Source organism: Rhododendron vialii, chromosome 13a (genome assembly GCF_030253575.1).
Source record: "Rhododendron vialii isolate Sample 1 chromosome 13a, ASM3025357v1".
Classification (NCBI taxonomy): Eukaryota; Viridiplantae; Streptophyta; class Magnoliopsida; order Ericales; family Ericaceae; genus Rhododendron; species Rhododendron vialii.
In genome coordinates this window covers 242,736-268,256 of record NC_080569.1, presented here as the reverse complement: position 1 = coordinate 268,256, position 25,521 = coordinate 242,736, and the positions used below count along the sequence as shown (strand labels likewise).

General features: G+C 39.0%; 4 protein-coding genes across 10 annotated transcripts; 3 read left to right on the top strand and 1 right to left on the bottom strand.

The window, feature by feature from the left end:
• Positions 1 to 1,215: 1,215 nt before the first annotated feature.
• On the top strand, positions 1,216 to 11,524 carry LOC131312316 (probable sugar phosphate/phosphate translocator At3g17430). Of its 5 annotated transcripts, XM_058339987.1 has the most exons (11): positions 1,218 to 1,615; positions 2,605 to 2,730; positions 3,818 to 4,126; positions 5,133 to 5,240; positions 6,224 to 6,255; positions 6,338 to 6,388; positions 7,731 to 7,792; positions 7,877 to 8,138; positions 9,476 to 9,741; positions 9,823 to 9,917; positions 10,775 to 11,524. In XM_058339987.1, exons 3-11 carry the CDS (start codon positions 4,043 to 4,045, stop codon positions 10,949 to 10,951), a joined length of 1,137 nt encoding a protein of 378 aa, XP_058195970.1. In that variant the 5' UTR covers positions 1,218 to 1,615; positions 2,605 to 2,730; positions 3,818 to 4,042; the 3' UTR covers positions 10,952 to 11,524. The 5 variants fall into 5 exon arrangements, with proteins under 5 accessions (XP_058195971.1, XP_058195970.1, XP_058195969.1 ...); XM_058339988.1 differs by lacking the exon at positions 2,605 to 2,730 and having other exon boundaries at positions 1,216 to 1,615; positions 9,823 to 9,911; XM_058339986.1 differs by lacking the exon at positions 2,605 to 2,730.
• Positions 11,525 to 12,574: 1,050 nt separating this feature from the next.
• LOC131312315 (uncharacterized) lies at positions 12,575 to 18,039 on the top strand. The gene is made up of 4 exons (XM_058339985.1): positions 12,575 to 12,986; positions 15,495 to 16,935; positions 17,019 to 17,185; positions 17,561 to 18,039. Exons 1-4 carry the CDS (start codon positions 12,710 to 12,712, stop codon positions 17,695 to 17,697), a joined length of 2,022 nt encoding a protein of 673 aa, XP_058195968.1. The 5' UTR covers positions 12,575 to 12,709; the 3' UTR covers positions 17,698 to 18,039.
• A 1,035-nt stretch (positions 18,040 to 19,074) lies between these two features.
• Positions 19,075 to 19,644, top strand: LOC131312846 (uncharacterized). Its single transcript, XM_058340841.1, has one exon. The coding sequence runs from the start codon at positions 19,075 to 19,077 to the stop codon at positions 19,642 to 19,644; it is 570 nt and encodes a 189-aa protein (XP_058196824.1).
• A 594-nt stretch (positions 19,645 to 20,238) lies between these two features.
• Positions 20,239 to 23,767, bottom strand: LOC131313662 (uncharacterized). 3 transcript variants are annotated; one of them, XM_058342100.1, is made up of 5 exons: positions 23,664 to 23,684; positions 23,295 to 23,633; positions 22,192 to 22,817; positions 20,946 to 21,461; positions 20,239 to 20,627 (listed from the first exon to the last, which is right to left on the bottom strand). In XM_058342100.1, exons 2-5 carry the CDS (start codon positions 23,566 to 23,568, stop codon positions 20,493 to 20,495), a joined length of 1,551 nt encoding a protein of 516 aa, XP_058198083.1. In that variant the 5' UTR covers positions 23,569 to 23,633; positions 23,664 to 23,684; the 3' UTR covers positions 20,239 to 20,492. The 3 variants fall into 3 exon arrangements, with proteins under 3 accessions (XP_058198083.1, XP_058198084.1, XP_058198082.1); XM_058342101.1 differs by having other exon boundaries at positions 22,192 to 22,793; positions 23,295 to 23,767; XM_058342099.1 differs by having other exon boundaries at positions 23,295 to 23,766.
• Between the last annotated feature and the right edge of the window lie 1,754 nt (positions 23,768 to 25,521).

Here is a 25,521-nt window from a genome sequence, read left to right as displayed (position 1 = left end):
ACTTGATTTTTTGTCAGTACTTTATAATTTTCTTTGAGGCTCGAAGTCTTACTTTTATTTAATATGTGTTTTGGGTAATTACTTTCTTTAACATTTGCGTTGAGATGAACAGAAAAGTCAAATATTTTTCACAAAATCATTTCAGAAAAATTTACTAAAAGTAAAAGATTATTTTTCCCAAACTATTAGATAATTTCATATTTACTCTACCGGAGCTCAATTTCAATACTGTAGGAGTAACTTTTAATGCGCCGTGTGTTTGGTATCAAACATATGGTTTGTCAACAGACTGGAATCAAAGACATCAACATTCACCCAGTAACATGTTCTAATACTGAAGTTATGTCCAAAAATTTGAAGTTGTGTCCAAAAGTGATTTCCAATATTACTTCAATAGAAAACAAACTTTTACAACTACTTTTTCTACTATATAATATAATATATAATATAAATAATGAGTACCAGTTAAGACAGAGAGTAAAATGTGGATTATTCGGGTGTCGAAATATCTTCTACAGTACAATGTCGTAAAAAAAAAAAAAAAAACTCACTCCCCACTTGCACATGAATGTATTCACACATGCATTCATGGGCTGTGCCCAACATATGGTTGTTAGCAACAAGAAGAGAAATGAGAATTGCACTATTTCCAATTATTTAGGAGTAGTTTAATTTTCTACTCCTAGTTTTTTTTTTTTATCTGCTACTCCTAGTTTTTTTTATTTATCGGCTACTCCTAGTTAGACCTGGGTAACAGGTCGTGTCGGGTCGTGTTCGTGTCGTGTCAGTCGGGTTCGTGTCATAAATCACCCAACCCTAACCCAACCCATTTAGAATTCGTGTTTCTCGAGTCGTTTCATTTTCGTGTTTCGTGTCAGAAATGCTCAACCCTAACCCGTTAACTTCGTGTCTGGTTCGTGTCGTGTTATCGTGTCTGTTGCCTAACTCTATTTAGAATTGCAGATATACCATATATTATGTATATATGTTCGTGAAAATGGGTGACGCAGATTCATAACCGTGTTGGTCGTGTCAATTTCGTGTCTCGCGTATTCAACCCGACCCCGACCCATTTAGAATTCGTGTTCTCGAGTCGTGTCATTTTCGTATTTCGTGTCAAAAATGTTCAACCCTAACCCGCTAACTTCGTGTTCGGTTCGTGTCGTGTTATCGTGTCTCGTGTCTGTTGCCCAGCTCTGCTCCTAGTTCGGTAAACTCGGAAATTTGCCTAATTCTGAATATAGAAAAATCACGGCTTCCTCCGGCAATTCTCTCTCTCTCTCTCTCTCTTATCTGCGCGCCTGCGGCCAGTCTCGTCGAAGTCTCCGAAGGAAACCATACCTTCTTTGCACAGCACTTCTAATATTTTTGATTCTCGACAACTGCAAATCTAGGGTTCCACATCCACTGCCTCTATGTGCGCATGCTATTCAGTTCCATTAATTATAATTGGATTGGCTAAAAAGCCGTGATGCCCATGTGATTGTCGACCTTTTACTTCCCGTTCGAGACAAAATCTACGACTTCGCTAATCTCAACACCACTGCGATCTGTGTCTGCAAACTATAGGGATCTTTAGAGGAGTCTCGGATCAGGTTTTCCGCCCCCTCTCGAGGTAATAACTACTAGTATCAGTGTTCCATCATTCTGATTGTAGCTCAACTCCTCATGGTCTGTGCATTTGTTCCCCCTCTATCTTATTTACTGTAGTGGTATTTTTTTGTGGTACATCTTCGGTGTTATTGTGCAACCGTCTGCGCTATATATGCATTTTCAGATCCAGACTATCAGCGTGAGGCTTGATGTTTGAGATTTGATTGTTTCATCATTGGACTTTATTATCATAACCTAATTGATGTGCCATTGCATTCTACCATATCCTGTTGGACTTGATTATCATAAGCCAATTTTCATCTCTCTCTCTCTCTCCTCCCCATTTGAGTCGGCTGCCATTGGATTGGTCTCCTAGTAGTTATATGTAAAGACAAACAGAAACGTATACTAGTGATGTAACATGATGTATAAATGTACTTCTCAACTAGATCAAGTTCGGGGGGGGGGGGGGGGGGGGGGTGGGGGGGCGGTTGGGTGTGTGGGGAGGGAATGACTGCACTCCAAACTATGGAACAGATTCAATAGTAAGAGTTAAAGAACTGAAGCCTCTCAGTATACTGAACCTCGTATTTCTTTTATTTTTTCTGTTATAGCCTCCAAGACGCAAGAGGATAGATAATCAGTCACCCCTGTGCTTCCAAGTTCCAACTCCTAATGAGCCATAATTCTTTCACGAAGGTGGTAAAGTTTATGCCAGAAAATTGGGGTTTCATTGGAGTGAAGGAAGTAGAGGTGTGCGTTTCAGATATGAAGGTTGGGTTTAATTTGGAAAAAGAGATTTTTCGGGTATCCGTATCGTATCGATAGCTGGTAGGAACAAAAAGAAATATCGACTCCATTCAACCACTTAGAGAGGAAAGTTTCCCTGAATTTTGTAGTGACAATACCTACAATTGTATGGTCATCTGAATGGTTATCTTTTTCCTTTATCAAAAAATAAAGGGATTGAGAGACACTCTCTCAAATACTGTTTTGGTTTTTGACATCTAGGGGACATGTTGTGCAACGGGAAGTAGGTCCTGTTTGCTTGTACCTTTTATGGCACTGGAGGTGGAAACCCCATCCTATCTTGTCATTGCGTAACAGTTACTTGGAGATGGAGGCATCATCTGCTTGGTTAGTTGGCAACTTCTGATTTTGTACATCTAAGTAAGACCTTAGGGTGGTTTCAGATTTTGGAAGGATGAGAAGAAAGGTAAACACCAACTTTTGAGCTGGAGGTTGGAAAGTTTGCTGTGGAGGAGACAACGAGCTTCACATTGGTCCTCATTTGTTTCTATGTATGCGAGGCAGAGGCTCTCATGTGAAAACATTGTTAATGAGATGAGTGATTAGTTGGAATGGGGCAATGGCCCTTATTAAGAGGAGGTTTGCCAGGCTTAGGCAGATGGGTGGAGAGATACAGCCCTCTTGTGACAGATGGATTCACCAGTGCAAGGTCATGTTATAAGCTACTTGCCCCTTTTGAGGTCATTATATTCAAAAGCTTCCATGGTGAAAAGATAAAAGCAGCAGATATGTCCCTTCGGCTGTAGAATACACTACTTTATTAGCAGACAAAAATGCTATTTAGAATAAACCTTTGCTACGGTTTTTGGAGTTGAATTTGAAAGTGATACTTTTGTGACTGGCTAGGATGGGTTGTAAGCTACTACTAGATGGAAAGCAGTGCAGGAGTGATTGATTTCTAAAGATTTATTATGGTTCTTTTTGTTTTTTTTGTTTAGAGAAATTATCAGAAGATGGGTAGAGTTCTTGCCTTTAGGAATACGGAAATCCCAAAGAAACCTTTGATAGGGGCAGAAAATAGATTAATGACTCCCTTTTAATACATGACCTAGATTATCATGCAAAAAGGTACAAGGATTTTCTAATAGTTGATCGAATCCTCCACATATTTCGGCATACAAAAGGTGTTTTGAATCATTTCTAGACTTCTAAAATTTTGGACTTGGCATCTTCTGTCAAACTGAGAATTATCTTTGGACTCTCAACCATGAAGTTATGCTAGCACTTGAAAACTTGTTTATGCCACATGATACTTATTGCTCATTTAACTACTTTGCTGTAGGGTTTTTTATATTACTCTAGATGCTTTACAAATTGCTTGTTGTTTTGCTTTCCCTTGTATCTGCATGTTACGAAGTTGCTTCTTCTTCAACTATGACTAGGCAATTTGTTCTATATATTCAATCTTTTCCAGGTCGTAGCAACGTCAATGTTGCAATTACAGCAGCAATTTTTGTTCTGGTATTTGGCATATTGATGATAATAGCTTAAGCGGAAGAATGCATGCTCTTTATATCTGGGAAAACTTTTGCGGAGTTGTATGGTTTCTGGTTTCAAGTGAGGTGCTTGATTTTTAGTAAGCTTGAAAGGTGTTAATTGACAAGAAGAGAGGTGTCAAGAGGAATACAAAGCAGATAAGATGATCAACAGGCAGCTTTTGTTGACCTATCTCTACCTTCTAGTTTACATACTGCTTTCATCAGGAGTTATTTTGTACAACAAGGTAAGATCTCATGAGCAATTTTATATCATAATGTGATTTTACACTTCTTAGTTCTTCCTGTTTGAAAGTTCGTTAATCCTGTTAAATTTATGACTTTGCAATGGTAATCAGTCAACTCAAGTGGTCCTATTGACCTTCTCTGTCTCATATGGGTTTTAGTGTTACTTTGTTTACCAAATTTCCCCCTAAAGGATGATACAAATACATTAACAGGCGTCTCTTGCATCATTTGGAGAACCCGTTATCTGATATCTAATATTGGTATCATGTGGCTTTATAATCACATTTTCGAGTTTTGGTTTTGAAAGGTTACTTTCCTGAAGTTATGATACAAATGCAGCTACACAGGTGTGTCATATATCATTGGGAGAACTATTCTTGGATGGTATTTCTGTATACAGGTGTTTTATATGTTCATTTAAATTCAGTATATCGTGCGAACATATGGAATGGTGGACAACTGATATTACAGTACGAAAGACCAAACAATCGTGTTATGTAGGTTACAAATATGGATGGAGACAATATGAATGTGGGATTACTCAACTACTGACAGGTGGTTAGTAATTAGCAACTTGACGAGGGCATTGAGTGTAACATAAAGGTGGATCATCTCCCTTGTGAATAAAGTATAATTTGTCAGCCAAAATGAAACAATGAGAACATTGAGAAGTTGTGAGGCACTTGAGCCCAAAAATACATTTGGTTAGGGTGGATATTTAATCAAGCCTGAACCTTGCATTTTCGATAGGTAGTGCACTATCTTTCCAAGCTTGCTGTCATTGCCCTTAAATGCAAGCTAACGAGCTATTCTTACCCGGTCTGTGGTCACATTAGGGGTAAATATCTACTGGCTTTGGTTTCCTGTAGCTACTTCTGCCATTTCTCTCTCTTAAATAGCCTATTTATATTGATATCGTGCTGAGATACATATTTTAGAAGTTATCACTGCAACATTAACTGTCTGTCTAAGTAGATACATATTTTCTTTTTCCCTCATTTGCAGTGGGTCCTTTCTCCCAAGTACTTCAACTTTCCGTTTCCAATAACACTCACGATGATTCACATGGGATTTTCTGGCATGGTGGCATTCTTTCTTGTCCGGGTTTTGAAGGTATGACCTTATGGATGCTGAATCCTTTCTTATTTGAAATAACTTCCATTACAGCTTTCCCCCCTCTTTTCAGAGGATAAACATCTCTGAACATGAGCACATAATTTATCTCACTTAGAAATCTAATAAATTTTAGCCAAAAACTGATGAGCTAAGCTCCATTGCTGGTAAGTGTAGTATAAGGTGGAGAGAGGTATGTCAAGGATTTGATTCATTGTAGACCTAAAAATGCACCTAGTTAAAGAAAGAATCTAGAGAGCCAGACATACTGTCGTTGATCATAGCAATATGATATGAGTTCAAATGTTACCATTTCAAGATTGTGCATGATGTTCTTCTATGAAGTTTTGAAAGGTTTTTAGTCTGCGTGTGCAGGGGCGGAGGTGTGTAGGGGCCCCGGCTTCCCGAGCGTTCGAGTTTTAAATTTTTTATTTTATATATACTTGATTTAAAATATTATTGATAATTATTCGTGTATAGTTACTTATAATCTTAATAATTTTGCTTCGATTTGATAAAAAATTGGTTATTTTACCTTCTCATTTCTCAATTTTTTTCATAAATAAAAAATAAGCACGTGACAGTTGAAATAGCCTAAAGAATCAATTCAATGTACAAATGTAATGAACTGAACAGCAAAACCTTATGATATAATAATTATACGTTCCGATAAAAAATATGTCTATTAAGCCGCCCCCCCCCCCCCGGTAACAAAATCCTAGCTCTGCCACTATGCGTGTGCATAAGGAGCAAATTTCGTTCTTGATGTCATTTCTTTATGACCACCCCCGCACGCATTGTTAATTTTTGGCCTCATAAACAAACCTTCGTGTTGGACAGTTTTACGATACGATATATTTTTTACCCTCTTTGCTGTGTTGTCCTGCCTTGTGAAGTCTTTTGGTTATGTTTTTCATTTATATGCAAGTTGTCTTCTGCTTGGCCTTTGTGTTGACATAGTTCGAGTATCCATCTAATTGCAGGTTGTATCACCTGTCAAGATGACATTTGAAATGTAAGACTTCTGCAAGCACATCTGTTTCTATTTCATGCGAAGTTTCGTCTCCTTGAGGAGGGCTTTTCTTTTTTGTTTGCAGATATGCGACATGTGTGATCCCAATAAGTGCCTTCTTTGCATCAAGCCTGTGGTAAGCTGTTGATCTTATGGAAGTGAACTTCTAGTATTAATTCTGGATTTGTGTTTCATCTGTTATAAAGGTTTTGTCTGATAATATTATGCAATCAAATCTTTATTCTTTGGATCTTTTATTTGAGGAGTGTTGTAGAGGCTATGGATATTTTTCAATGTTCAATAAAAGTTAAATTTTGAAACTAGTAATGAGTTTTTTGCTTGCATTGCTCTTTCCTATCCTTTTTGGCTGAACAAACTGCCACCACCGGTTGCAACTGAGCAAGGTTGTTCGGTTCCAGCACCATGTGCCCAGGTGGGCTATTATCCAGTGGATCGGTACCCTGGGCAGACTCTCTAGTCTCTACAAAAGATAGATTACATAAACAGGTGGCTGACTCTGCTTTTGTCCTTTGGAGCACTGGTATAGAAAACCATGGCCATCTTATCTTTATTTTGAATGTTCATTCTCTTGTCAAGTTTTGGGGATACTTCTTGGGGAACAATGACATTCAAATATCTCAGTTGACTTTAGCTCAAGAGTATGATTGAGCCAGAATGCACAGGGGAGGAATGTGGTTTTCAAACTGTCTTTGGCAACCGTCTTGTATCGACTCTGGGGGAAGAGGAATGGGGAGATATTTCAATTCAAAAGTACTTCTGTTGATGGGGTTATTGCTATGACTGAGACTTATATACGATCCTGTAAATATGCTTGGAAGAAGGAACGTGAAGAAAACAGATTGACATGCTTGGATTGGCAGATACTGCCAAAACTTTTTGCTGCATCCTTACCCATCCTGTAGAGTGTTTCTTTTGTCCTTTTGTTTCTTGTCCAAAGGATGGCCTTGCTGTTTCTTTTGTGCTGTGCTTCTGGTGTGTTGTCTGGCCTTTTCAATTAAGGTATTTTTGGTTGTCTTTTTCTGCTGTATACCCCTTGAGGCTGTAGTTGGTTTGCTTTCCAAAAATTGACCTATTCAGAAAAAAGAAAAGAAGCCTGCCACACCTTGTTTCTTTATTCTTGTTCATTTTTATTTATACTTGCTACCGCTTAACATGAAGCAATAAAAAAATTACTGGTGTACATTAATCTTTCGCTAACTATATTGTTTAGTGGGACTTCATGTCGTTGAGAGACTACATGGCGTATTTTCTCTTCATTGTTATCTAGATTTTTTCCCTCTAAATAATGCGGGACACACAACTGTTTTAGTAACTTTGGCTTATAAAATGTTTCTTGGAGGATGGTGTTTATCTATGGTTTCATGGCAGGCATCTTAGATCCACGATTGTAAATTTGTGTTATTATGTCATCAGTATATCTCTTGCAAGTGTCAATGGTATGTTGTCTTCCAATGCAGGTTTGGCAACACTGCATACTTGTTCATTTCTGTGGCCTTCATCCAGATGCTTAAAGCTCTAAGTATGTTTAAATTGTTCATCACTACTTTTGATATATCTTTCGCGGTAGCACTTTGCTAATTGCTGCGTATACTGGGTTTCACAGTGCCAGTGGCAACATTTCTCATGGCTGTTATTTGTGGCACTGACAAATTAAGGTGTGATGTATTCTTGAACATGGTGGTGGTCAGTGTTGGTGTTGTAGTTTCGTCATATGGGGAAATTCACTTCAATGTAGTGGGCACAGTCTATCAAGTCACAGGAATATTTGCTGAAGCTCTCCGGCTTGTCTTAACTCAAGTGCTTCTTCAAAAGAAGGGCTTAACTCTTAATCCTATCACCAGCTTGTATTACATAGCACCATGCAGGTACTCACTCAGCCTCAACTTGTTGATTCCAAATTTATACTTGTCTTGGAATACATCATTTCTCTGTGCATGTGTAAACCACGCTTGTTAAAACACCTAGCATGAAGCAATTGTCTATCATTGAAGTTATAGTATCACTCAACTTAAAAGGTTTGTGAATAGTAATCCTGATCTTGTTTTCTCTATTCACTGTTTGGCATGCATTTGTAGTTTGCAATTTTTGAGAAATAGGCAAGAATACAACAATAGAAGCAAAAATAGGCAGAAAAAAACTTGAAGTCATGTATGGCCCTCACTATTTTTGAAGAAAGGGTGGCAAAAATGGTTAGGTTGCGAAATCGAACATGGGATTTTTGGCTGCAACCTGCATAATCTGTTGAACTTTAAGTACTCCTGAATTTGAAACAGAAACACCCGAATAAGATATATTGTTGTATAGTGGTTTATTCCCGTTGGGAAACATCTCGTGTGTTTTTTTACTCTAATAGTACCAACATAATGATGTTTTGCTATGGAAGAGTGGAATTATTTCTTTATCAGCCACAGAAGTTTGCGCTCATTGTTGGAATCTTGTCAAGCATGAGAGGATATTTTTCTTTTCCATGAACTGTTTATGTAGCAAAATTTCCGACCAAAAAGGATATTAGTTTAAAAGTTTGGGCAGACAACTTGTTAGAATACGCAAGTAAATGAAGATTTTGGACATAAAACATGGGAAATTTTGGGTTCACTGGCATTCTGTCCGTGCTAATTATGCTGGAGTTACTTTTCTAACCACTTTTCCTGCCCTAGCTGAATGCAACTATGCATTGCATAGATCAATCCTTTGTAGAAGGTTTTCGATATTTGGTTATGCTGGCTAGATGGGGCAAGAAGGGTGACAAAGTAAAACATTGAAGTGGTGATCACACACTGAATTGATATGCTTGAGCTAATGTGCGTGGATCTAGCATCTTAAAAGTTGAAAGCATCCTCTGTCTTATGTTGACATGGGGAGCAGTCCTGGCAGTAATTTGGAATTGTAGCCCTTGAACTACTCATTAACTGAAATGGAATATTGCGTACAAGAAAAGTGGCAATTGAATTATGGTGTCCCGTTGTTGACCACCAATTCATCTAGCTTTCACCGTTACATATTCAAACATGATGTTATAACTGTCTTTTCTGTCAGTTGTGACCTCATATTGCCTTTGACTTTCACATCCTTTTAGTCCTTTTCACTATTTGCCTTCCTTACTGTTCAATTGTTTGGTGCTCTTATAGTTGTAGAATGTAGAGTTTTAATTTCTCTCTTGCATAGATGCTTATTGTCATTGGTTTTTCACTTTCTTGTGCAGTTTTGTCTTTCTGTTTGTTCCTTGGTGTCTACTGGAGAAGCCCGGCATGGAAGTTTCACAAATCCAGTTCAATTTCTGGATATTTTTCTCAAATGCCCTTTGTGCTCTGGCATTGAATTTCTCCATTTTCTTAGCAATTGGTAGAACAGGAGCAGTGACAATAAGAGTTGCTGGTGTTTTGAAAGATTGGATTCTAATTGCTCTTTCAACCATCATTTTTCCGGAGTCAACGATTACGAGGCTTAATATTATAGGCTACGCAGTCGGTAAATTCTCTTTCCATATTAATTTGGCAGATTTAAACTAGTGCCTGAAGGAAAATTAAAACTGTCTAGTTCTTTCCACAGCTTTATGTGGAGTTGTCATGTACAACTACTTGAAGGTCAAGGATGTTCGTGCCTCCCAACTTCCTGTGGAAAGTCTCCCAGAACGAGCAGTTAAGGTCAAACCTATTAACAACTTTTTAAGTATTTACCTTTATTGTTCTCCTTTAATTAGTTGCTGGTATGGTACCTTTCATAATCTCGTTCCTTGTCGGCAAGAAGTTTGTGCCGTAACAATGCTATAGGCTGAAAAGCAAGGTGGTTTCCCTTTTGCTACTGCACTGATGCTTCTGCTATTAATATTACAGACTAATTTGTGATTTTTTTTGCAGAAACCTTATTTATCCTTGCTTGTGTGAAATAGTGATGTTATGAATATACAAGCAATGTCTGTGGTATTTTGGTTCAACATTCTTTGAGGGACTTTAAAGCATGGAAAATCAATTATTCGTATAACTATTTGGAGCAAACTACTCGCATGAGCTCTTTTATTCGCATCATCGATGTGAAAAGATATAATTAGAGTAAATTCATTCTTATAAGTGCATGTTATGATATATCAAAGCCCTACATTGAGGTCCTTGATTTTGGGAAAGGAGCACACCAATGAGGTTTCTCTACTCGTGATTTACTTTTGATCTCCGAAGTTTGAATTTGTCTATTGATACTTCATGGTCTAGAATGTAGTTTGACTGCTTTTGGCCTCAGCAAAAGTTTTGTATATAAATATATGTTGGCAACGCCGAAGAATAAAATGAAGTAATGTTCATGAGTGCGCCACAATAAAAAGAAGGTTTCCCTTCTTCTCCCCCTTTTCGTCACTTGGATGCTTCTTGTGCCTTTTGACCTCTTATTTCAAAACCTGTAAAGGAGGACGATGTTCCATATCGAGTGGTGGAGAAAACACGCAATATCTATGGATGTTATGAGGTTTCTGACTTCGGTCCTCTTTTCCCCTTTGTTGCATATAATGCAGGACCTGGGGATTGAGAAAAAGTCATCAGATCTGTATGTTCCCGATGACACTAATAGTAGTGCTAGTGGATGGAATAGTACTGCTTCTGATATTATGGTGGATGAAGAGGCACCTCTAATTCCTTCCTCAAGAGTGTCTCATCTTGGTAGAAGCCAACTTGGCAGTCACTCTGAATGATCGAAAGTGCTCAATTGAGTCAAGCAAGCAAAGGTTTGAAGTATATACCCTGTTATTTTTCTGAAGAATGATCATTCTTTGTAGGAGACTTGCTAGTTTTGGATTCGTGCTGTGATTCGCTTTGAATACTCTGGTTGGAGCATGCCATGAGGTATCAATTGCTTTCTGGTAGGCCTCTTTTGCTTGGAGGTCGTTTTATTGAGTCCATTTTGTTGATGCAATGAAACCAGAAAGAATGATGGATATAGTTTTCATCATTAACTTGTTTTAGCTCTCCGGTCAGGAGCTTCTTTTTTCTTTTTTTAATCTCTCCGGCCTTCTTACTGCGAAAATTTGGGTAATGGAATGGAAATTATTGCAATCCATTGTCGGCAGAAGGTTTCTCCCACTTTGTTTACAGGAAGAGAGGAACCTAAACAGTGAGAGAGTTTATATTGATATCATTGTTGTAGAGACTATTTGAGGGAGCGATTAGCGATTATTGTTTATTTTGTTTCAAATTCTATGAGCCTGCATTGAAGTCTGACGTTGCCGGGCATTTCCGTGGCTGTTATTCTCAAGTTTTCCTTTTTACTTCTTCTTCTGTTTCTTTTTGGTGGTTACAAGTGGAGGCAATGCTAATTAACTCAATGGTCAAATGTAGCGGGAATGATAGCCTTTTCTTTTTCTTTTTTTCTTCGAGAAAACACAACTTATATTGATAAAATTATATACAAATTGTTCGGTTCAGAAACAACAAAGAATAAAGGACCCAAAAGCTCCAAACAAAAAACAACAAACCAAATGAAAAACAACAAAATAAAAATATGGAAAATTTAACAATTGTAATGTTGGAGACTATTGATCTATTCGTGGATGTGACTAGAGGAAGTTGGAGGACTTGCATCATACGCTGGACTCACTGTCACATTGTCCCACTGCAGTTGTCACCGCTTGGCACCACCATCGCTGTCATTGGAGGATCCACAAATTCATCGCCAAAGTTGATTGGACTCACAAATTCGTTGCCAGAGCTGGTTCCTTAGATTGGGGCTTCTTGAGTCCAAAAATGAAGGGGAGAATGAAAAATCTTCTCCCTAAGGAAAAAGTCTTAACCATTTCACATCCGTGGAGGTAAGAGAGGAGAGGAGAGAGTCTAGAAAAATATTGTACATTGCACTAAAGAGATTTTGAAACATGTATTGCTGATAGAAAGAAAAAAAAAACAAACCAAAATAAAAAATGGTACTGTTACAAGGGCATAACGATAATGTTTAATGTGATTGATTATTAAACAAGTATTAGTACAGTAGTTCTTGTTTAATCCCAAAGTTGAGGGATTATAATGTTGTCAAGTAAATCCAACTGGAGTATATTACAGGGGCATAACGATAATGTTTAATGTGATCGATGGGGACTTTGGATTAATCTATAGGTATAGTATAGGGGTATTTTAATGGAAGAAAAAGTATCAAATCCCAATTAATGCAGCACACATATATGTCATGATGATATGATTGCAAAATGTAAAACCAAAAAAAGAAGACGACAATTTCATTTCATTACTACTGTAGCTCATACGGAGTATTTTATTATTGTCATCAGTATTATACCGCATGGAGGCAGACAGACAAGGGCCAGGACAGAAAACGAGAGAGGAGAAAAAAAAAAGAAGAGGAGGGAAAGATCATTAAGAGAGAGAGAGAGAGAGAGAGAGAGAGAGAGAGATAGGTATCGTGCGCCTGATTGATCGAAGGAGCCTACTGTCGTGAGCCAGCGATGAGCGGAGGAGATGGGACGGCGGCGGGGGGAGGGGTAGGAGCAGAGGCGGAATACGAGACAGTTACGACGTCGGTGTGGTGGGACATAGAGAACTGCCCAGTGCCAAAGAGTTGCGACCCTCACGCGATTGCAAAGAACATAACCTCATCCCTGGTGCAGATGAATTACAAGGGTCGCGTATCCATATCCGCCTACGGAGACACCAATCGCATCCCTTTCTACCTCCAGCACGCTCTCTCCAGCACTGGCATCGCCCTCAATCACGTTCCTGCCGGTAACTAACTAACTAACTAATTACCACTCCACTCCACTAATCTACTCAACCTCCTTCTTTCCCTCCTCTCTCTTTCTTTCTTTCTTTCGCTTTTCAATATTTTCTTCTTCACGACAAACCCTAACTTCTTCTTGCTGTTTTTTCCAAAAATAAAAATAAAAAATGATTTCGTTATAGTAGTAGTTTTCTGCTTTTTCATATGTTCGCATTTGTTCTTGGATTCCTGGCATGATAGCTGTTGCAAATTCACATTTAGTTGGCCGGCATTTTCTTCTCTGTATCGACTCTTGATGATTCTCTTGGATTATAGTCTTTTCCCTTCTGCATGTGTTCTGACACTAAAGAGGTACCTTTTCAATTAAGGGATGCATTTTAGTGTATAAGCCTCATTTTGTGGCTTGATCAGTCTTTCCTTAAGAGCTGTTAGTACCTAGTGCAAGCTTCTGACCCCAATCCATTCTACAGTAGGTATTGTTAGTTCGTCTTCATCTAATCAATTTCAAATATTCATCTCAATTTCTGTGAGAGTTCTTCTAGTCTTGAGAAAACCGTAGGTATTGTGAGTGATCTTGCAACTACATTGAATCAGGGCACAATGTTGTATTGCCACAAGGACAAATAGTCCGACAGGATTAGTTTGTGTACACATTAGAAAAATAACAAGAAGCATCAACTTAAGGTCTCATAGAAAGAGGTTCGTTCAACATCTGCTGTTTGATTAAATAATGGAACTTCAGCGATGTAACTGAAAGACGTTCAACTTCTGTTATTCTGGTGATTTTGACGGGAGTGACGTGAAGGTCCAATATTCATAGAGACAAGTTTGAAGTTTCTGCGGATGCTTCAACTTGTGCTACTCTTGAAAGTGAATCGTTGGAGTGTGTTCAGACCCGCCATGATTCACTTGCACCTTCTATGGCAGTTAGGTCCACTCGCAACTTACATGGCTAAGTTCCAACTTGATGGGGTGGTTGATTGATGAAAATCATGCATCTGGCATAGCGTCTCAAGTTCCTAGATTCCGACCCCACCACGAGCTTTGGAATCTGAATCAGGCTGGTTCATTAAACTCAGATTCTCTATCCAAAGCAAAGCAATCCTTATAGGAGTTAATTTTAGACGACAAAGGAGGCATACCTCCCATTACAGACAATTTCAGAGGACAAAGGAGGCATACCTCCCATTACAAGAGAAGAACAGAAAATAAAAAGCTGAACTCATGTAGATATAGAGATGATAATTATAGGAGTTAATTTCCAAAAGTGGCATAGCAACATTAAGGGAGTAGGCTTAGCAGAGGAGAACTGAGATCTCCTAATACTAACATCAGAAATAATCTTTTGTAGAACAAAGGATGAAGGTCTTTGGATTCCTGTAAACACTCTGAAGTTTCTTTACTGCCATATACAGTAGACCAAAGCTGCCCAAGCAATTTTCCTGATGATGCTATGAAAGGACTTCCCACTAAGCTTACCGATAAGCTAGAAGATCTCATCATCCCATGACTGAGGTCCTTTAGAAATTGCAATCTGGAACACACCTGCGGCCAAATATACCTTGAGAACGGGCAGTAAAAGAAAACATGGTTCATGTCTTCATTTTAGAGATTACATAAAGGGCAGAGAGGGGATACTTGCATTCCTAAAAGTCCTAAAAGTCAACTCGTGCCAAATTTACCCTTTTACACTAACAGTTGGATTTCTTTTGCAGATCTTTGCTCCTAAAATTTAGCTAATTAATCTCTTTCTCTAAGGAAACGAGAAAAGGAAATGAGACCAAGTGAATTGCGAAATTCTCAACCAAAAGAAAACAAGGAATTCTCAATCTCCGGGGAATCCTCAATCTCATGCAATAGCGAAGATTATGACTTCCAAAACTGTAGAATCCCAAAACATGTATATAAACATCTATGTAGATGTTTAATGTCATAAGCAGTATGCTGATAGTAGAGGAAAGGAACCAGAGTATGGTATTCATTTTGGCAAGATCAAGATGTTGTGGTCGAGCTCTAGACTCACAACAAGAGTTGGGTTGCGTAATCTAAAATGGAGGAGGCAGAGAGGTTTCCTATGGCAGAGAAAAAGGGATGGAGTCTCTAACAGAAGAATGGAAAGTGCCATCAGATTGAGAGTATCTGCTGCTTCCCAAAACCTATTCGAACAGTAGACTAACCCAGGGAAATGCATGTGAGTTGTGATCAAATCCTTGTAACACGATATAATATAAATCTCACTATTTTCTGTTTTAAAAGGCAAAGGGCATAGAAGTCGAATAATACCAACGATGTTAGAGAAAAGGACTTTATGGAGTGTTTTTCTTGTCTATTGTTTTCTCCTAGTGTTGGATTTTAAGATGTGATGTTTAGGTAATTATCTATTTAAACAAACTCATATACTCCTACGTTTTACTACGTCTTATGTCAAATTAGTCCTTTTTGTGTGAGTTTGTGTTTGTGTTTTTGTATTTGTTTTCGGATTCTCTTTAGCAACATGATTAATTTCTGAGCAGGCGTTAAAGATGCAAGTGACAAGAAAATTCTAGTTGATATGCTGTTTTGGGCAGTGGACAATCCTGCCCCAGCCAATTATTTGCTAATTTCTGGAGATAGGGATTTCTCTAATGCTCTCCATCAGTTACGGATGCGGAGATATAACGTCCTTCTGGCACAACCACTAAAAGCATCTAATGCACTTGTTGCAGCAGCAAAAAGTGTGTGGCTCTGGACAAACCTCGTTGCCGGAGGATCCCCGCTTCCATGTGGTGAATCAACACAACCTGCTAATGTTAACAATAACTTGAACTCTGAATTGCCTCGGAATCCCATTTCTGATCCTTTCCCATTGACCCAACCTCAATTTCCTAGCACTGGATGTTTTTCGTATGGAAATCGGAAGTTTAATTCAGACAAGGATGCTGAAAGTAAATTTAGAGGGAAATATGTTCATAAAAATCCAAATCAACCCATGATGACTCGAGCTTCAAGTGCCCCAGTTGAGACTCAAGAGATTAAGAATGATGACTATTCTTTGCCGCCAGAAAATGCACCTGCTAAGCAGTTTAAGAAAGCTCCCCACGAGTTTTTTGGTTCTAGTGAGCCTGTAATATCTTCAAGTAAGTCTTCCTCCAATATCCTACCTGGTGAACTCGACAATTCAGGGAACACTGCTCGTGTTATTGCCAAAAATGCCCCGAATCACTATCCTCGACCTCCTTTTGAACCGCCACATAACATGTTTTTGCCAAATCCTCGTAATAATTGGCCCCACCCAGTTCCCCTACAACCTGATGTTTCAAGATTTTCCTCTACCCCAGCCCCCAGTGTGGCCAATACTGAAAAGCTCAGTATCTCTCAAGACTCCAACTATTCTCAAAATTCTTCTAATTTTTGTGAACCCTTTAAGTTTGGAAACTTACCTATCCCAAATGGATACCCAAAGGGGCATAGTTTGCAGTCAAGTCAGCCTGTTTTCCCAGATGCCCCGAGCAATATGCATCCCTTCAGTTTCCAGTTTCCACCCTCGTCATCCACGACGGTGGTTGGTAATTCTATTTCTGGTAATGGCATGCGGAGAACTCAAGGATGCTTACAACCATCAGAATTTGTTCCAGGGGATATAGGTGTGGTCTTACTAGCTTTAAGTTCCTTAAAAGTTGAGAAGATTATGCCAACTGAAGCAAATATAAAAGATTGTATTCGTTTCGGTGACCCGAGGCACCGTAATATTGTTGTAAGGAAGGCCTTGGATAATGCAATTGAGCAAAATATGGTAGTGATGCTAAACTTAGGTGTCGTGCCATTGTACACTGGTAAAAATGAGAGGCTATGGAAGTGTGTGAATCCTCTTGATGGTGATCTTAACCAGTACCCCAAGCCCATGTGGGAAAGAATTCAGAAGTTTCTAGCTTCTGCAGCTGGACGTCGTCTGGTAATAATGACTTCTCAATGCAGGTAAAGTTTCTCATGATTTAATTGGATTTATGGCTTTGGTACTTTTAGTTGGTTGCAATTAGTCTATTTTGTCTTCTATACAGGTATGAGGCAGCATTGATTCTCAAAAGTATGTGTTTGAAAGATCTTGCTTTGGGTGAAGTACTCCAGATTTTAAACATGATAATCACTATGAAGAGATGGATCTTACCTCATCACACAGGATGGCAACCCATTACGATTAGTCTGACAGAAACGGATAATGACGCAGGTACCGTATTTGGTCCTAATGCAGTAAAAGGAAATTAAAGTACGACAGTGTGGCCTGAGATGGTTAAAGCTGCAAAATGTATTGTTAATTTTGGGATCAAAGGATGGTGGGCCACCTGTTGATAAAATATAATACGAGAGTTACTTATCAAAAAAAAATATACTCCTACAAGAGTTGGTTACAACTCACAACCACGACGGGAACTTTTAGAAGGAGAGTTTCAGGTTTTGTTTTCTGTGTTTTTCGTATTTTTGTTGGGTTATGTTTCTAGGCAACTAAGGGTAACAGAGTATACTTGCTACGAGATTGTCCCTTGTGCAAGATGGCAATTCCTCTAGGCTGCAGAGTTGCTGTTTGAGCTGTTTTTATCTGCAGAGTTGCTACAAGCTCTCTGCTCGAGTGGGACACATATTTTACAGCTTGCTGTTATTGAAAGAGCAACGGTTGGAGAAAATCATGAACATTTTCCTTCAGCATATACAAACACGATCGAGATAATATGTAACAAATGATACAAATTTTTCTTGGAGCGGGCCGGCATGTTGTCTATTGTTGACTTTGTTTACAGCTTGCTGGTGGTTCTAAGCGGACATAAAAAGACACATCTATTGATGCAATTTATATTTGTTAGTCAAGTTCTTACCGCTCCAAGGACACTGGGAATTGACAAAAAGCTGTTGGGGTTTTGTTCTGTGCTGGGTAGGTATATGGATTTTGTTACAGGCTGCTGGGGTATGGATTGTGAAGTGAGCAAAATGCCTTCTTTGTAACACAAGAAGTTGTCAGTGAAATGCATAAACCTCAATGTATTACGCATGACATGTTTTGAAGCAATGGCTGATGGTTTTTAAGCAGTTGTTTTGTAATATTAACTTGAAGGAGAGCTTTAAACCAGAAACAATATGCTTATGTAGTTTGTGTTCACAGAGGGCCATGGATCTAACAACTTCCTTGACATTTTCTGTCTAACAAGCTTCCCACCGTTTCAGTTCGTTAATCTGCAAAATGAAGAGTTATGAGTGATCCTTCTATTGTGAAAATTTATATGTAACCTCTAAACACTTGGGTCAATTCAAAAAGATAAATAAAACTAATGAAAATGCTATGTACTAAAGGCGTTGAATGGTATTTGATCATCATATCGAAATTAAGTTACTACTTAAAAGTTTGAAACCAAATATACATTTGGCGGCTTATCTATCAGTATCAGGGGTGGCCTTGAGCATAAGTCGAAAAAGCCCCGTAGGACCTCCAAATTTTGCTAAAGTTACGGGCTCAAAAACGCTAACTCACCTTTAAAAGAAAATGACTTTTTTGGGCCTGAATCCAGCGGAGACAACTGTCGCGTTTATTAGTGTCCGATCGACAAAAAGGATTAGTGTTTAAGAGGTGCTTTGGGAAGTTGGTTTAGTTGTTGATCTGAACCTACTCTTATCTTATTTGAACCCCAACCAACATCAGGAGAAATTAATGGGCAGCCTGTGGAACGAAACCGCCTTTATCTTGTCAGCTGTGTAATGTTTGCCAAATATAGTTTTCACTATAATTATGGCACAGCAATTCAACGTTTTTTCCTTGTTCGTAGTTTGAATCGTGTTTTTCAACCAAGCTTTGACTGTTTTTTGGCAAACTACTAGGAGTATTGTTTTGATTCATCAGTAAATAACCATTCATTCAATTTTTTTTTTGATCAGAAACCATTCATTCAATTCTATTCATCTATTTGTACCTGGAAGTTACCCCGCAAGCCTTACTTTCAGGAGGTAATGCATGCTTACCATTCATTATTATTATTTGTCTATAAAGACTCCTGCAATCTCCCCCAAAACCCACAGGGTCTCCTCATTCTCTCCCTCCCTACCCCCATTACAGAGAGACAGAGAGAGACAATGGAGAACTCCTTTAATATGATGATCGTCAATAGGGCACTCTCCATCTCTTGTTGTCTGATGATGATGATGATGATGATGTTCAACTTGGCAGTGGCTGTTCCTCAGCCAGCCATTAAGGCAATATGCGATGCAACCGACTATCCAGCGCTATGTCAATCCTCCATCATCCCATACCTAGATGGACACACCGACCCTGCATCGGTCCTCATCATGCACATACTTGCCGGGATTCATACCACCGAAGAAGCCATCCAGATTGCCAAGCATGCCTTGCCTTCCGCCACACATTACGATGCTCAGAGGTATGAAGTTTGCCTGGATACCTACGATTCGGCAATGGATTCCTGGAAGAGTGCAATCAGGTTCACTAAAGTAGGAAAAGGTTTCGAGGTCGCCAATGATCTTTCTGCGGTTGCCTCAATGATTTCCAGTTGCGATGATGCCTTTACTGATGACGACCCAACCGTCCCAAACAAATCTCCCCTCGGTCAAATTGATCAGTTGCTCATGCACATGGACAGCAACTGCCTTGCTATTCGCCTCAAGGCTTTCCCCGATTCTAATTAACTACCCTACTTTATTTACTCCGTATTCTCAAACAAAAACAAAAATATGTAATGACAAAGGGCTGGGGTGTGTTGTGACTTCAAATTGAAGAAATCACAGGTATTTGGCTATGGGCTCCTTCTTGCTTTTGACTAAGGCCAGAATGTCTCTGTTGGTTGCGTTTGTTTTTCACGGGTATGCCCCGTTGTTTCTGTATTGATTGGGTTTCTTTCAATGAAAGGTAATTTACCCAAAAACACAAAAAAGAAGAGAAGCTTCTGATCGGTATTTCGTGGGTAGTTTTCCATTTTATGCTTTTCTTGTTACTGAGTGAGTGGATCCATTCGATGCCGCAGAAGAACCCCACCATACAAATCCCTATTTTTAAGTGTTTACTCACGGAGAGGATAAACTATGATTTGTAATAATTTCCATGCAAATAGAAATTACACATAACATAAAACAGAACGACGCTATCACATTATTTACAAGAAGATCACCTACCAAAATTCTGGAAGAAATGACATTTTCCATTGTCAGTAAAAAGTTGCAGTTCTGAGATAACGAGAGAATACATTAAATCATGTCTGTTCTGTTCCAATTATGCAAATCACGTATCTTCAAATTGAAATTCTTTATTTGCTTTTGAGATTGTACATGAATTGGTTAAATGAGTACAGTGTATGCCTAACACAACAAACAGCAAAGAAGCTCTCCCTCCTGCCCTTTTGGGAGGGCTTAATTGCTTGGCTTCTCTTATATAGCAGAAACTCTTCTACATGGATGCAGCTAACTAGCATCTCCCTATTTCCAAAGAAAACTATGCTACCCACTCAAGCCGCATGACAAAATTAAATATTTTGTCAGAATTATGTGGGGGGCGTTAAAATAACGTCGAAATCACTCAGAGTCCATTCTGCCACTTCATCTATGTCACTAACAAAAATTTCGGTTCCCACATCAAGAGATGTCCATATTCTTCTTGCAGGAGTAGTTCCTGGATCCTGCAGTAGATCAAAAGCCTCAGTCAGATTTGAAAAAAACTCTTGCTGACATTGTTACGGATTTGATCTTCAGATCTGCACAAAAACTTTTCTAGAATTTTAGATGGCTTTTCCTAACTTGGTTTTGTCCTAATTTCTCTCGCTTGACTCAATCTTGGGCTTCCAAAATAGCTCTACCAACAATTAAGTATGTCTCAAAATAAAGTTTCGCCTAAACGGATGGTTGCCAATGACCTAGTCAGACTAATAGGCTAACCAGATTGATTCCAATACCTAGATACTTCTTGTACCTGATAGGATTTAAAAGTAGTGACTGACCTGATAGAAGTAGAGGCGACTTGAAAGACCACCAACGTCAAGCTCCCAAGTTCTAGCATCCCCAACCCAACCCTCTCCTTGTTTAGTTGGATATCCATACTCTGCCCAAATCGGATGAGGCAGCAACTGAACCAGCTCCTGTGCCTGAGGATTACTGTATGGATCGCAAGTGCTGTAAGGCTTTTCCAAGTATTGGGCATTCCCGGGACCACAATAGTAGTGATAAGCCGAGTAAGGGAAGTGTGCAGTGTCATTCCTGTAAATCTTTGTGTTGTTTGGAGTAATGTGGAATGGTGGACAGTTCCCCAGACCCGAAGAGCTGCACCAAGCTGGAGTTTCAGGGTTGATGATCATCTCACTGTACCTGGTAACATCAGTGAGCACATCTCCATCACAGGGTGCACCATTGTTCTTCCAGCAACTCCCCATATCTATTAGGTAAAACTGGCTCTTAGCTCCACCCCCATTCTTCACATCCAATCTCACTCTAACCTTAAAATTAGGTGACTCTGGAAGCTGATACACAAGAACTAAATTAATTGAATTCGTTAATGTCCTCTGTAAATAATCGACACAAAAGAAGACTTTCCCCCGACTGGATCAATCCTTTTTTACTGTAGTAGTTACACTTACAAGGTGGTTATCTCAAGCTTTTTATTCAATTTTACTCTTAGTCATGCTCAGAGGAAGAGTTTAATTTTATGGAAGAACAAAAACATATCTTCTCAATTTCTACCTAAAATTTTTGAGTTTTATACGGATTGAATAATGAGCCGTCCGGATCAAAAAAAAAATAATGAGCCGTCCCCGAAATATATATATATATATATATATATATATATATATATACATATGTGTGTGTGTCCTCTCTATTTGACATTTCAGCCTTTTTTTGTTTCTTCCAAAAAGATAAATAGAAATACATAGAGTCATATTCACTCATAGCCCCCCATTAGGTGCAGCATTGTCTGCTTTCTTAAGGGAAATCATACAGTTGGTGACCTACCCCGGGTCCATCTTTCCGAATTAGGTCAGTTCTAGTAACAGATTTGATTGGACGTCTAGTACCCCAAAATTACAAAGTCAACTAATTCGTTTCGTGTGAATTAAAGTATTGTTTTTTGGATTGACTGAAATTTGAACGGGTGACGCATTGAAATGGGCATAGATTAGAGGCAGCAAAAGACTCATTCTTTAGCCACCAAATTCCTGAAACTTAAATTTGACACGAGATTATTGAACTTACAGTTTTGAGCATTCCTCTGGTGTCATAGTGGTAACCTCCAGATAAACCTTTGGTAGCATCAGCTCTAAGGTACAACATCAGCCATGGGTATTTCTTCGTGGTCTTGAGTTTGTGACTAAAAACCCAACTCCCAACACCAACTTTCTTCTCCCAAATTACCTCAAAATAAGAGATCCCAGCACCCATATTCCCGCTAGTAATATGGGAACCCAAATCATAGGTACCATTGAATCCACCTCTCATTGTACCATTAGTCGATAAACTCGTGGGCTGATGATACAAGAGGGGTTGATTCATACACCCATCTCCGAAACACGGAAATCTCCCAGGAGTGAAAGGGGGTACCTTTTTCCCATTCTCAGGACACAAACCAGATTTAGTGTCATAATTGCCGTTTTTCAACATAATCATCCAAAATTGCCATGGGTTTTTTGGAGTAGTAGTGTCGGCAACTTCACATAAAGAACCCAGATATAACTCCTTCTCGGCCGCATAAAGGTCTGGATTGTTTAGAGCTTTTGGGCTCAATCCGGGGAAGTCCTTCCCAACCCCAAGATTGTTATCGGCCTCTGTTACTTTGTGATTCAGAGAGAGATTTGCCCCTTTACAACATAGAATCACAACATCTTAGGGGACAAAAAAGAAAAAAAAAAACACCACCACAAAAAGGAGAGTGTTAGGGGAAATTGAAGGGAGTATCTTGAAACAAAAGTGAGATTATGATGACTAATTCTTGTGATTTAAAGAAGAAAGTAAAGTTCAATAGCTTACAGAGGAAGACCTATCAATTAAAGAGAAAGCTTAAATCGCAGAGAGGATTCCATTCCGCCGCATGCGTTATAAAATTCGATCACTTCCAAAAAGAAATGCAAAAAGAAAGCGAAATAAATCTTGTAGCAAGGGATGTAAATCTCTCTCTCTCTCTCTCTCTCTCTCTCTCTCTCTCTCTCTCTCTCTCTCTCTCTCTATATATATATATATATATATATATATATAAAGAATTAATGGGCATATAAAAAACAGTAGTAGAAGAAAGAGTGTTGAATTTGAAGATCGAGGAGTAAAGTAATTATCGTGTTTGATGGTGGGGGTGGTGGGCTTACTTGGGGAGGAAAGATCAAAACAATCGGCAGCTCTGGGGCTACCCATGGAGGGGGCTTCTTCTTTGCCAACTTCATTGCAGAAATTCCAAGCTTCAAAGCCTACCCTCAACCCATCTCTTCCCATTCCAGGGTCTCCCACCGCCGAGATACTATTCCTTGCTGCTTTTGTAACTTTTGCAGAAGAAGTTGAAGAAGAAGATACACTAGAACAGCAGCAGCAGAAGAAGAAGACAACATATGCCATTGAAAAGAGCATAAGCAACTGAGTTCCCATTTGGCTACCGTGAAAGTTCCCGTGATATCGTCGTGAAGCTCAAGTGACAGTGCAGAGCAAAGACACGAGAAGAAGTCTGTTCCAAAAAAAAGACAAGAGAAGAAGATGAGTTTTATCTCGAACCTCTCTCTTTATGGACTACAGTATGAAAGTGGATTATAGTTCTAGAGAGAGAGAGAGAGAGAGAGAGAGATCCGTGGATCTGCGGAACCATGTATATGGGGTCATAATGTAATAGTACTCCGTACTAACAACAATGCCCTCATCTTAGGGGGTGGCAGGCAGCTGATGTACTAATTGCTAGTATTGTTTTTCGGAAAAGATATAGGTACCGACCGATTTCCCAACGAAATCGTACCGATGGTTTTGTCGGGCCGTGGTGAGGCCGTCTTCGGCCACCGGACGGCCGATCTGAACCGTCCAATAATTTTAAAAAAAAAAACCGAAAAGCCTTTCGCGAGAAACAACGGCATCCGATGTGTGTAGGGTGTTGATTCTTATCTTATTCCCTCCTCCTCTCCCGGAATGATTGTCTTAATTTTTTACACTCCCCTAATACATTTATATGTGAAGTCATTCACTTATAGTTTTCGGTTTTGCAATAATGTGTGATTGCATTGAAAATTAGAAGACCACGTGACAATGGGTTAAGAGCACCCAATATTTTTGCATATGTACACTTGTTTAGTTGTTTGTTTGCGTGCTCCAATTAAAATTATCATTACTAATCTGGTCTATTTTTATTTTCTTTTTTTGGCTTGTGAACAAAAAGATTACAGTAACAAGAATCAATATATTAAGTAGGACAAAATACAAAACCAACATTCTTCTAAATTTCTGAATTAAGTCTAAAATGTTGAGAACCCAGTCAGTCAAAATGACCAAAAACAAGTCTCCCTAGAGCATCCACATGTGCTTCAATAGATTTTGAGCTAAATTAGAATTTAAAAGCCTTGTTTTCTATTTTAGCTAGTCTATTTTTATTACCTCTTCCACTAGCCTCTCTATTTTTAGTTACTAAATTATGGATTTTAATTTTCTTTTGCCCATTTTCTTTCCTTTTCTTTTTTGGAGGGGATGATACCATTCGAGATCCAAACAAGCCAAATTACAGAGCAGTGGGAAAAGTTGCAAGGGGGAGGGAGGAAACCTTGGCTTGCCTTCAAAGCCAAATATTGGCATCACGACACGCCTGCTGCCTACACCAAGAAAAGGAAGGCTCAGACAAAGCTAGCCAAGAAAGAAACAGCGTCCACTACAAGTCTACAATGGTTGTCTCAATTTCCCAATCCGTAGCGGATCCAGATTTATGCATATTGAATTAAACGTTTACAATGGTCTCAATTTCTCAATTGAGAAACTACCAAAAACAGTGGGCTTTTTTAGTTCAATCATTTTACCTCCACACTCACTTACACATTTAATTACACATCCACACTCACAATAGAGGTGGAGCCCGCATACACTACACACCCAGTGTGTGTGGGACCCACCCCTATTGTGAGTATGAGTGTGTAAGTGGATGTGGAATTAGAATTTTCGTATAGAACGCAGTGGACACTTACTAATAAACACGGATCGGCCTTGATTCAGCCCTCCATGTGCAGAACCAGTAGGTGTTGTGCTTTTCTAATTAATGGGTTCACTGCAAGCCCATTAGTAGAATTTCGAATTTGCTCGACTTGTCAAGTTTCTTATCCATTCCAACAAATGAAAACTTATCTTATCAAACACGGTCATCACAAAATCAGTCATCTTTTAAAAAACAGTATCCCATTCATGTATGTCCGATTAATCTTATTTTTGACAGGCCCAACAAATTCGGGGATCCAAACAAATTGAATGGATTTGATGCTAATAAATCCGAGATTGACCCATCAAAAGTGCACAACACGGACAAGGGGTTCATGTTATTTGCAAAACAAGTAAAGTGAAGGGGGAAAAGCCCCCATA

What these genes read in the sequence shown, in the direction of transcription:
- LOC131312315 (XM_058339985.1), top strand. Translation starts at nt 12,710, where the DNA reads ATGAGCGGAGGAGATGGGACGGCGGCGGGGGGAGGGGTAGGAGCAGAG. An exon ending in ATAATGACTTCTCAATGCAG is followed by an intron (nt 16,936 to 17,018) that starts GTAAAGTTTCTC and finishes TCTTCTATACAG; the next exon opens with GTATGAGGCAGCATTGATTC. An exon ending in AGAAACGGATAATGACGCAG is followed by an intron (nt 17,186 to 17,560) that starts GTACCGTATTTG and finishes TTTTATCTGCAG; the next exon opens with AGTTGCTACAAGCTCTCTGC.
- LOC131313662 (XM_058342099.1), bottom strand. Translation starts at nt 23,568, where the DNA reads ATGGGAACTCAGTTGCTTATGCTCTTTTCAATGGCATATGTTGTCTTC. An exon ending in CCAGAGGAATGCTCAAAACT is followed by an intron (nt 21,462 to 22,191) that starts GTAAGTTCAATA and finishes CTTGTGTATCAG; the next exon opens with CTTCCAGAGTCACCTAATTT. An exon ending in GTCGCCTCTACTTCTATCAG is followed by an intron (nt 20,628 to 20,945) that starts GTCAGTCACTAC and finishes GATCTACTGCAG; the next exon opens with GATCCAGGAACTACTCCTGC.
- LOC131312846 (XM_058340841.1), top strand. Translation starts at nt 19,075, where the DNA reads ATGGAGAACTCCTTTAATATGATGATCGTCAATAGGGCACTCTCCATC.
- LOC131312316 (XM_058339986.1), top strand. Translation starts at nt 4,043, where the DNA reads ATGATCAACAGGCAGCTTTTGTTGACCTATCTCTACCTTCTAGTTTAC. An exon ending in GTCAAGATGACATTTGAAAT is followed by an intron (nt 6,256 to 6,337) that starts GTAAGACTTCTG and finishes TTTTGTTTGCAG; the next exon opens with ATATGCGACATGTGTGATCC. An exon ending in CCAGATGCTTAAAGCTCTAA is followed by an intron (nt 7,793 to 7,876) that starts GTATGTTTAAAT and finishes TGGGTTTCACAG; the next exon opens with TGCCAGTGGCAACATTTCTC.